Here is a 12,412-nt window from a genome sequence, read left to right as displayed (position 1 = left end):
TATTAGTTGTTGATCAAAGTAGGAACCCAATAAAATTATGCGAATATTGTCTCTATTATTTATTAAGTTGAACAACCGGGATAAATCGCTTAAATTATAAATATCGATGGAATTTGCGCAGCGCCAATTACAGCACGTTCGTGTACTTAACCCAAAAGTGCTTACAATTTTCGGCGTTTGGTTTCTTTTACTTCTTAAAAGCCAGTTTTTAAAGGTTTAGTTATATTTTCCAAAATTATCATGACAAAAAAATTAGACTAATTTCAAAACATTTATAAAAATTAATTTCATTAAATTAACAATAATACTTAAATTATGAATTATTTCAGATGAAACAGTATTATTTATTTCTTAATGTAATAGTTTAATTTGAGTAAATACAGACTGAAAGCTACTGCTGAAACAGTATTTCTGCTGTGTAACATTACTTTATTTTATTATTGGTCAGCAAATAAATGTTGGTACACGCTGTTACCCGTCATGATTTCAGCTCACTTTGGACAACAAGTCAAAAATGGCTGACGACGGTCCTAGCAAGAATGACATCCAGCTGATATTCAAAAGATTGCGTTCTATTCCGACTAATAAGGTATTTTGATAGTGCATTTAGTTATTAATCGTGTTTGGATTATTCTGTTATTTTTCTCAGTGAATTTTTATTTCGTAACAACACATTTTACCAGTATTGGTTAGGCTTACTTGGCATTTCAGATGAAGTATTAAATATGTTTTCTGTTTTATTTTGGGGTAGTATTTTTTTATAACTAACTTTTAAATTCCAGAAGTTTTGCATTTTAGAGCTATTCATTTTTTAAAATATTTTTTTGTCCCAACTTGTTAAGCAAATGTGTATTACCTTATATTATTCAAGTGTGGTGTGTACGTTTGTAATTTAATTTTGTGATTGACTTAAATGTTTATTATGTTAGTGGAAAAATGTTTGTGGATTTATTTGTAAACTTAATTTGTTTTCAATTATTCATCAGAATTTATTAGTGTAATTGACTAACATATCAGGTCAAGGTTTTTTCTTACTGCTGATTAAAGACTCAGCACGATTGAAAAATCATTTGGTTTCATGATAATGCTTTTGACAGTTTATTGTAATGCTATGCCACATTAAGTATTTTATTTTATAAATAAATCATTAGTCTATTTTTGTGGATTAGATTAAAATACTGTGATTAAATTATATTGATTGTGGTATATAACATTTTTACTATATAGTTTTCAAAAATATCTGTTGCCTCATTCTGAATAGTTTGTTGATTAAAACTTAAAAGCTATTTCCTTCCTGTACATTTAAAAAAATAATCTAGTACTTAGATCGTTTAATATTTTCAGGAACTTTAATTATTGTTATTTCATGTTGTGAAGGATAGGTCATTATTGCACAGTCTGTCCTCTGATGAAGATAGATGAATTTGTAATCTATTAACATTTTTTATTCACGTGTTACAATTTGTTACTGTGCAAGTCTATTAACATTTATTCATGAGTTATAAATTGTTACTGTGCAAGTCTACACCGATTAACCTGTTTTAATATGAATTACTTTTTAATTACTGTGATTAATTTTTATGAATTTATTATTTATTACTATGAAAATTATAAGCTTACTTCCTTTTCCTAATATTTATTAATGACTCCTTAAAATCTAAGACCATGCTTTTTTTGCCATTCATATAGATAATGCCATTTACTTGATAGCCTATTTATTTGATTAGGCCTACTCCACAAAAATAAAAAAAATAATTTTTCACATATGGTATCATTTTTTCAGGTAGGTATACCATTGTTAAGTCCTAGTAAAGCCAGTTATTTTTACACGGATTTGAATACTAGATCATGGATACCGGTGTTCTTTGGTGGTTGGGTTTCAATTAACCACACATCTCAGGAATAGTTGAACTGAGAATGTACAAGACTACACTTCATTTACACTCATACATATCATCCTCATTCATCCCCTGAAGTATTATCTAAAAAACTGTAGTTACCGGAGGCTAAACAGGGAAAAGAGAGAGGTATACCATTGTTAGTTGCAATATTGTTATTTATAATAGTGTCTAAACCTTTCATCTGAAGGTACTGGGTTTGAATCCTGGGCAGGCATGGCATTTTTCATATGCTAAAGAATTCTATTTCCATATCACACAGATAAGCTTCAAGCTTATGTTGTGAAATCATTGGGTAAAAATAAATAAAAAAATAGTCGCATTTCTGTTTTCCACTTGTAAACATTTTAGAAACTTGTTATAAATTTTCATTGTGATGGTTAAATGGATGATTTATGTAATGCATTATTTACTACAGAAATAAATAAATGAGTTTGTTGATTTATACTGCCTATCAGTATTTCTTAAGACTGTGATAATACAGTTAAAGCATTTGAGGCACAATTGGCACTAGTCAAGAGTTGTTTTTTCTGTGAAAGTAGTGATTTTCTTTATGCAGAGAGCTGTGATGAACAGATTGAAGATGTCACTTGCAGAGCTGAGTAACACAATATTTCTGGGAATATCACAGGTTGGTTGTCATGCTTATATGTGATTGTATAATCGGCTAAAATGTAGAAGGCAAGAGAAAATCTCATCATTCTCTTTAGTAAGTTTGGCTTGGAATGGTGTTACTTGTGGAAATTGCTATGGCAGTTCTGAAGTAACTGGGGTCTAATGCCAGATTACCTCTACTATGGTTAGGGCATCTGACATACATTAATGATTTTGTCATAATATCAGGTGTGTAAATATGAAACCGGAATTGTTGTATAGAAAATACACGTTTATTGTATGAAAATGATAAAAAATATTTTATTTGAAATACTGCCCATCACTAGCTGTACATCTTTCCCATCTCTCTGATAATTTATGAATGCCATGCCAAAAAAAACTTGCTCTTTTGAGACAAACCATTCATAAAGCCATTCTTGTACATTTTCATAAGAAGTGAAGCGTTGCTCAGCAGATGCGTTTCCCATTGATGCAGATAAATATTAGTTGGAGAGTCAAGTCTGGTGAGTAAGTCGCATGCAAAAGTATTTTCTAACTGAACACCTCAATGTTTTGCTGTGTGATGGTGAAGCAAAATCACTTTGTGTTGCCTTTTTTGATATTCTGGTTATTTTTCATACAATGCTTGATTCAAATCAGTCATTTGTTGTCAGTAGTATTCAGTATTAACGGTTTCGCCAGGTTTTAGCAGCTGATCCCACCGAACACATAACATTGTATTCTTTCCATAGCGATTTGGCTTTGAAATCGATGTCAATGGTTCGTCTGGAGTTATGATCTTTTATGCTTAGGATTCTTGAAATATATCCTCTTTTCATCACCTGTCACAATTCGATGGAGAAATGACTTTCTTTTGTACCTGGCGAGCAGCATTTCACAAGTGGTTTTTTGGTTTTCTTGCTGTCTTTCATTCAGTTCATGTGGAACCCATTTTCCCATCTTTTGGATCTTTCCCATGGCTTTCAAACATATAGAGACGGCTTCTCGTGTTACATTTAATTGATCCGCGAGTTGTTGTTATGTTTGAGCGTCATCCTCATCCAACTATGCTTGCAGTTTGCTGTCTTCAAACTTTTTCGATGGTCTTCCACATTCTTTGTTTCTCACGTCAAAATCGCCACTTTTGAATTTTTTAAATCACTCAAAGCACTGTGATTTACCAAGAGCATGCTCACCATAAGCTTCGACAAGCATTCAATGCAATTCTGCAGCAGTTTTCTTTAAGTGGTAACAGAAAATCAATGCTGTGTGCAAATTGTAGTTTGTAGTTACAAAACTTGACATGTTCAGTGCTAATTAAAACTATGCTGTTGTATGAAACTTGTATTGTTGTTAGTTGAAAATCTTTATCAGCTGTCAAAGAAACAAAATGGTGTCAATGATGTGGTTTGATGGTAACTACATTGACAGCTATGGCCATCTATGGGAAAATTCTGGTTTCATACTTACACACCTGGTATCTAGGATTCTGTAAATTTTTCTAGTAAATTGTATTATAATACTGTATATTAAGTGTAGAATCTGTGCAGTTAAGGACAGATTTGGACAATCCAGTTATGGATACAAAGTGTTGGTGGATACCAGTTATGGATACTGTCTGCGAATCAGTATAGGGAAGCTATTCCCTGGCCAGTGTCTGGCAACCAAGTGCCTATCTGTAACTAAATTACCTATTGAGTAATGCCAGGTCTCCTAATCTCACATTCCAGTAACACACTAGTTGTATGTCAACACTAAACGTGTGTATATTTATATATTACTATGATGTCAGGATTTCTCACATGCAAATACGTTGGATAGCTCATATATTGAACATAACATACCTGGTACTACATTATGTTAGATGAACATATATATATATATAAAAGTTTAAGATGTATGGAAGGAGAAAATCAAAAAAAAAATAAAACTGTGATGTTAGTTTTTACTTTGTCTTCGTTGTGATGAGTAATATGGATTAAAATAACATACAAGGGAGTACCCAAAAAAAGAGAATTATTTATTTAAACCTTTTTTTTTGTTTTAGATAATACCTTGAAAACATTATTCCCTTTCAAAATACTGCCCATTAGGTGAAATGCACTCGTCCCAATGGTTTTTCCACTATTCAGAACATTTTTAAATTCTTCTGAAGTAATGTTGTTAAATGCCTCCAGTGATTTTTTTTTTTTTTTTAACCAATTCTGCATTCAGAAAATGCTTTTCCTTTAGGTTTTTTTTATTCTTGAGAATAAGAAGTTGCAGGCAGGTAAGGAGGTGAGAAACCACTTTTCATCAAAACTGGTTAATTTTCAATACTGTGTAGGGAGGCTGTTGTCATGATGAAACAATGTCTCCTGATTGCCACAATTCAGGTTGTTTTTTTTTCTCACTACCTCACGTAATTGCTTCAGTATTGCATATAATAATGTTGGTTCATGTGGTATCCTGAGAACAAATTTAATATTAATGACTCCTTTGATATAAAAAAAAAAACACCATCATGGATTTCACATTTGAATTCACTAGATGTGTTTCTTTTTTTGGTCTGGATGATGAAGCTGTCTTCCACTGGCTGGACTGCTCTTTTGTTTCAGGGTTGTAGCTGTAACACCAAGGTTTATCCCATGTTATGACTTTTGGCAATAAATCCAAGTCAGTTTGTGCTTGTTCTTTCAATTCCTGGCATACTCATACGGTTCTCCCTATGACCATTGGAAAACAGTCATGGAACAGACTTTGCCGTGATGCATCTCATGTTCAAATCTTCAGTTAGGATTTTTTGGAATTAACTCTAGGAAATAACAGCTACTTTCTCCAATTTGTTGATTGTTTTGCAACAATCAAACATGATGGCATCACACATTTTTTGAATATTTTCATCTCTTCTGGATGTTGAGGGGCACGACTCTAACTGGGTTCATCTTTAATTGAAATTTGGCTACTTCTGAATCAGGCAAACCATTTGTAAATTCTTGCCTGGCTTAATGCTTCCTTCCCATAAGCTTCCCAAAGCATTGAGACTGTTTCTGTTGTGGTTTTCTATAACAAGAAACAGAATTTGATGTTGGCGTGTTGCTCCTTAAAGTTTTCCATTGAAAAATCCCTGAGGAAGGTGGGAGGGGCTTAAGAAAACAATCACTGTCCTCTGCAATGATTTTCATGAATGCTATCTAGCCAACTGTGCAGGAAGAATGTCTAGTAAACATACACACCAGGAGAGGGGAGTACTGCCAACCCACTAGCCTACAGTAAATTTTTTTTCTTTTTTTTTATTACCTTGCTGTACATAGAATGCTGATAACCCAAAGTTTGGCATAATACTAGATTTAAATTAATTAGAAGTTACCTATAATATCGTAGGATTTATTCATGGTTACAGTTTTTAAAAATATTTTGATGCTTTATTAGCAATATTTTATTAAGTAATATCAATAAAAGGAAAGAAAATTTAAAATTAAATGAACTTTGTTTTAATGCATATTTAAATCTCTTTTGTTTCCAAAGGAATCAGCTGGAATGATTACACAAGCCTGCAAAATTTGGGTTGTAGAATGTTTTTAAACTTTTGATAATTTATTCCTATGTATTTTTTACACCGAATCCAAAAATAACCTTTATTTGTTTCCATCATGTCAGTATTTTTTGTAAATTTCAAAATTTGTAAAAAGTTGAAAAATTGCAAAAATGTGGTACTATAAAATGTTTTTTTAATAATATAATATATTCACTTTTTTGGCTTATACTATACATTCTTATTGTATTATATACAATCTTGTCTTATTATATACTGTAGCATTAGCTAAACAGTTGAGTGGTCCAAAGAGAATGGCAGGGGGAGGATTTGGGTTGAAGATGACGAGACGGTGGGAGAGCTTGGCCAACAGGTTGCGATAAGACTTATAAGAAGTTTCATGTTTATTGGCAGCTATCCACACCACTCATCTCCTGAGCAACTACTATCAGTGCTGTTTCAACCATCAGCATGCGTAAATCTAGTTTTTTCCATCCTCCGTGATCAAATGTGTTTTTGTCAATGGAAGATATATTTTCAGGTCATAAAGTAAACTTTCGGTTTTCAAAATGGCTTCAAGAGGCTGCAAAAATTCTGCAGATTCTTTTTGTTACATTTGTAGTGAGTAAAATAGTGGAAAGGTAAAAAAGAAATATAGTAAGTTTTGTTTGACAAGTGTACTTTATGTATTTTGGAGTGAAAATAGGAGATCAAGACAAAACTTTGGCACCCACTGCGTTTGCCACTCATGTTGGACTTAGATGGTGGTCAAAGGTGAACAACAAGCATTTAGATTTGGAGTTCCAATAGTGCAAAGAGCCAAAAAATCACACCAATGATTGTTACTGGTGATCATGGTTTCAGTTTGAAGATTAAAAAAAGAATCATCTATCCAAATATGCCATCCACTTTACAACCGGTTCGTCATGGTCCAGATCTACCATTGCCAATTTCACCAGAAAATTTACCTGAAGCAGATGGTTCAACAAGTGATTTAAATGAAGATAACATCGGAGTACAAACCCAGAGATTGCTGTGCACCAGAGCTTTTTTCCAGTCTGAACTAAATGATTTGGTTTGAGACTTGCATCTGACCGAAGAAAATTCAGAATTGCTTGGTTCAAGGCTTAAAGAGAAAAATCTGCTAGCAGCTGGCACCTTATTTTCCTGATTGAGGTACAAAGAAAAGGATTTTCTTTCATATTTTTTGGAAGAAGAAGAAGAATTAGTCTTCTGTACTGATGTACATGGACTTTTTGAGTCGATTTAACATAACATATGAAAGTATCGATTGGAGACTGTTCATAGATTTTTCTAGAAGAAGCCTCACAGTTGTTCTTCACACTGGTAATAAGTATCCATCAATACCCGTCAGATATACTATCCATAATAACTTGGAATTTGTTCTTGATAAAATTAAATACTACAATTATCAGTGGTGATCTCAAAGTAATATCGATGCTGCTATGACAGCAAGGAGGATACACAAAGTTTCCTTGTTTTTTGTGTGAATGTGATAGCAGAGACAGAGAAAATAATTGGATAAGGAAAGATTGGCCAAAAAGAGCTTCATTAGAACCTGGAACCAAAAATGTGTACCGAAAAGCTCTCATAGATCCGAGTAAAGTTCTTCCATATCTGCATTTCGAGGTAGGCTTGATTAAACAATTTGCCAAAGCCGTACCAAAAGAAGGTAAATGTTTTAAATACATCTGGCAAATTTCCAGTCTTATCAACCGCCAAACTAAAAGAGGGTGTCTTTACTGTCCTGAAAATTAGAAACTTCCCAAAGATTGTAATTTAGAGAAACAAGTGGAAGTTGCAGAAAAAGAAGCCTGGGGAGCCTTTAAAGATATAATCATGTTTCTGAGCAATAAGAAGGATTTGAACTTCAAATCAATCATTGATAACATGCTGTAGAAGTATAAAAAATTTAGGCTGTTCCATATGCTTGAAGGTTCACTTCCTAAATTCACATGTGGATTATTTTCCTGAAAATCTGGGTGCCATTAGCGAAGGGATGAGGGAGATTTCATCAGGACATGAAAGAAATCGAAAGGAGATATCAAGGAAACTGGACTACTACAATGATGGCAGACTATTGCTGGATGTTACACTGAAATGAACCCTATAGAGAACATAGAAGGAAAATTGCAAATTACAGTATAAACCAAAGAAACTTTGTCAACACATAGAGTAAAATTATTAATATTTTACATACTTCGTCATTAAGGGTGGGTGAAGAGAGGGAATGTTTCCAAAGGCATGATGTACCTCATAAAAATTAATTAAATAAGTTAAACTAAATTAATTTAAAAAGGCACTATAATAGAAATTAGGTTTGTTTTGTAGCAATTTTTATTAGAAATTAAGGAATCAATGACTCCCTCCCGCCGTCCTTTTCAGCCACTCTACAAGAATGCGTAGTATACGCCAAAAAAGTGAATATATATTATATTAATTTATTATTTAAAAAAAAAAATATTTTTATTTATTTTATTGTATTGCAATTTTTCAAATTTTTACAAATTTTGAAATTTGTGATTTGCAAAAACTCTGATGTGATGGAAAAAGTAAAGGTTATTTTCGGATTCAGAAAGTATTCATTATATAACATATAATTCAATTATAATGTAATATTAACATAATATTTTAATGTGAAAATTAAAAAAAAAAATTGTGAAAATTGTAGTGTAATAATAATATTCACATTTCCCTCATTTCAGAAAATTCTTAGAACTAATACGTCTTAAATTTAAAACATATTAAGTTTGTGCCAAATTAAAATTAGTAGGTAGTATATTGTTTGCTTTTACTTCGTGCCAACTTCTAAAAGTAAAAATTTAATTAAGTCTTAATAAAAATATAATTCCATCTGAAGGTCCCTGGTTCAAATTCCAATCAGGCATGGCATTTTTCGTATGCTTCAAAATTACATTTTCATTTTTCCACATACAAGCATCAAAAGTTTTTGTAGTGATTTAATGTAATTAATTGATCATTAAAAAAATACCTTAGTATTATAGGTTGATTGTAGGGTTTAAATAGTGACCTAAATGTATCATTAAGCAGTTTTGAAAATATAGTTCACTAATTTTCCAGATATTTGTTATAACTTTTGCAATCATAATAAAATTTTAAGTTTGTATCACCAGATTCCACTCTGCTACAGTAATGGGATATGTGAACTGCCATGAGAGTGCGGTTTTTGCTGTCTTACTTCATTTTTTAACAGTTTATTTTGTTTACTTTTCAAAAGCAAATTTTTGTTTATTTTTACTTTATATTTATTTAGTTGCCTGTACAGTACAATGGATTGTTGATAGAGAATTAATCAATTTATTTTCAAAAAAAGAATCATCTACTCTTTAATAGTGGTTTTTTGGTCTGCCAAAATATGTTAACTTAATAGTGTAACATTTGTAAGGAAATTATTTTAGTATTTTATTTTCAGTTTTTTTTTTTTTTCATTAAAATAATTTAGTTTCATATGACCTGTCAAAGTGTTTTAACTGAAAATTAGATCAACAGGTTGTTTAACGCGTCTTCCCAAATCAGCTGATTTGTAAGTCGAGAGTTACAGCGTTCAAGTCCTAGTAAAGCCAGATATTTTTACATGGATTTGAATACTAGATCGTGGATACCGGTGTTCTTTGGTGGTTGGGTTTCAATTAACCACACATCTCAGGAATGGTCGAACTGAGAATGTACAAGACTACACTTCATTTACACTCATACATATCATCCTCATTCATCCTCTGAAGAATTATCTAAACGGTAGTTACCGGAGGCTAAACAGGAAAAAGAGATCAACAGGTTGTTACATTAGAAAAATACAATTTTCTTAATACTTCAGGATAGTGTTTAGTTGTCACTGGGTGTTATAAATTATGCTTTTTCTAAAATAAAATTAATAAATTATGGTTGTTATTACTTTAATTTTGTGCTTCAAAACAGATAAATAATTTTTCCCTTCTGTGGTTTTGTTCAAAACGTAGGATAAGACAGAAATTGAATGTGGTTAATCTGAAACCAGAAACTATTTAAATCTAAATGTTATTGGGGAGGGAAATGGGAAATGAATTCTTCAATGTAGTAAAACATTTTTTAATTAAAACCTGTCTCGATGAAAAAAAAAAATTTATTATTGTTATCATAGGTACATAATTAATTGTGTTATGTGATAATTTCTCCCATCAGATTTTTCCCTACATAAAAAGATAGCTTATTTTTAAGAAAAAAAATTTTTCTATAAATTTCAGTAAACTATAATTGTCTTAAAATTTCATATCATAATTTTGAAAGTATAAAGTATTTTTTCTTTGCTTACAGTGTATTTATTTTATAATTAAAAATTGCCATATTTTAATAAAAATTCTAATTATAACTCATAAAGACTTTCTGCTGATTCATATGAATTTATGTTGTATTATTCCCTTCCTTGGGTATATAATTTTCTTTCTTCTGTAGTAGGTGATCCCAAACATAGAATTGAGTATTTTGTATGCAGATCAATCCATGAAAATTATTTTCATCATTTTACTTCAACAGACCTAGGTATGAGTTTTGAAAGTAATGTATTATGGCAACTTATTTTTTTTTACAAATGTAAACTATAAGGTCATGTAAACTATAACAGGTTTTGATTAATTTGTTACATTTTGGAACTCAGCTTAATTGATGATTTTGCTATAATATTATTTCTTATGTCATTTATGCTATAATTTTCTGATTTGTTTTAGTTTACTTTAATCAGTAGCACCCAGTTGTTGGGTAAGTACTGAATGAACTATTCTCTCTACAGTTAAAGGTTTTGAGTTTGCCTGCTAAACTTCAATGAAACTTCATATTTAAACTTTTTTTAAAGTGTGCTGTTTCAATTTATGACTATTATTAGTTTGTGTTTGATGTGTTATAATGTTTTTGTAATTAGCTATAACTTTTTCTTGTTATAAATTAAATATTGATGAATGAAACACCCAGTGAAGCAAAATATTTATTTTTGCACTTTGTAATGTCATCGAATATTATATTTACATATACCTGTTGCTCCAAAATACCTTCAATTAAATACTGAGCTTTTATCAAGTGATTGCTGTTATGTATATTGTCCTTGTTATAAATAAAGTAAGAAACCACTGATTTATTGTTTAGGCAGCCTGAAAATACATGAAAGAAGTTTTAGAGATGTTTGTAGGTGTTTAAGGTATGAAATATTAGAATGGGAATGTCAGTCAGGAAAGTAGTAGTAGAATGCAGTAGAATGAAAATTTATCTAAGTGTTTAATGTGGAATTACCAATTTTAATGATAAATATTAATGAGTTTCTCTATCTAATGCAACATGCAGTTCAGACTTGATCGGCTACAAGTATAAAAGAAAGTAAAACAAGGATGACCGGAAAAAATATTTAAGAACCATGTTAAGAAAGACGATAAGAAATCAATTTGTAAATGTTGGGCAAAGTTTTAGGATAGGAATGATGGAGAGAAAGATTTGAGTAGAGATTGACGATCCCAGTCTGACCAGCCGAACCCACTAGCTTGGTCTAGTGGCGAACACATCTTCCCAAATCAGCTGATTTGGAAGTCGAGAGTTCCAGCATTCAAGTCCTAGTAAAGTCAGTTATTTTTACACGGATTTGAATACTACATCATCGATACTGATGTTCTTTGGTTGGGTTTCAATTAACCACTCATCTCAGGAATAGTTGAACTGAGACTGTACAAGACTACACTTGTACACTCATACATATCACACTCATGCATATCATTCTCATTCATCCTTTGAAGTATTATCTGAAAGGTAATTACCAGAGAATAATCAGATAAAAGAAAGAAAATCTGACCAGCCGAATAACAATTGGATAAAAAGAATAACAATGAATAGTAAATAATCAAAGTTAATGATACTTTAAAGAAGAAAATTGTGACGATTGCCTATATTGGTATAAGGCAGACTGGCTTAATCCCTGAAACTTTATTAAAAAGAATTTCTGCAATGAATAATGTTTGTTATAAAAGAGATTTTTCATTAATCTTTTATAACAAAATTAGTTAGGCCTGATTTAAGGCTTAATTACTATTATTATTACTGTTAGGTTCTTAAGAGATGATTGATAAAGTTAAAATATTTTTAGTACGTTATGTAAAATGCTCTTGAAAAATTAATTAATACAGTCGGAAAAGTGGAACAAAAAAATGACATTGTTTCTTGAAGCGTGTGTAGATTTTTCATAATGTAATAAAATTTTAATTGACGACAAATTTCTATCATCCTGATTGATATTGTACTTTTTATATTCATTTGTATAGTTTTGAATAAATTAATCATTCATTTTAAATCGATATGAACTCATTTTTTTGGATTGAGTGTGTCATTCTTATCTTACTGTTCCAAATTTTGT

The 12,412-nt window shown here is 31.1% G+C and overlaps 1 protein-coding gene across 3 annotated transcripts in view; it reads left to right on the top strand.

Moving 5' to 3' along the window:
* Positions 1 to 459: 459 nt before the first annotated feature.
* Positions 460 to 12,412, top strand: part of ArfGAP3 (ADP-ribosylation factor GTPase activating protein 3) — a 62,164-nt gene continuing 50,211 nt past the window's right edge. For all 3 annotated transcript variants that reach the window (XM_075378780.1, XM_075378778.1, XM_075378779.1), the window contains exon 1: positions 460 to 589. In XM_075378780.1, the coding sequence (XP_075234895.1) occupies positions 515 to 589 (75 nt within the window). In that variant the 5' untranslated portion in view covers positions 460 to 514. The remainder of the gene's footprint in view (positions 590 to 12,412) is intronic.

The sequence above is a fragment of the Lycorma delicatula genome, chromosome 11 (genome assembly GCF_047948215.1).
Source record: "Lycorma delicatula isolate Av1 chromosome 11, ASM4794821v1, whole genome shotgun sequence".
NCBI lineage: Eukaryota > Metazoa > Arthropoda > Insecta > Hemiptera > Fulgoridae > Lycorma > Lycorma delicatula.
The sequence above is the reverse complement of the archived record's forward strand: the minus strand, read 5'-3'. Positions and strand labels throughout refer to the sequence as shown.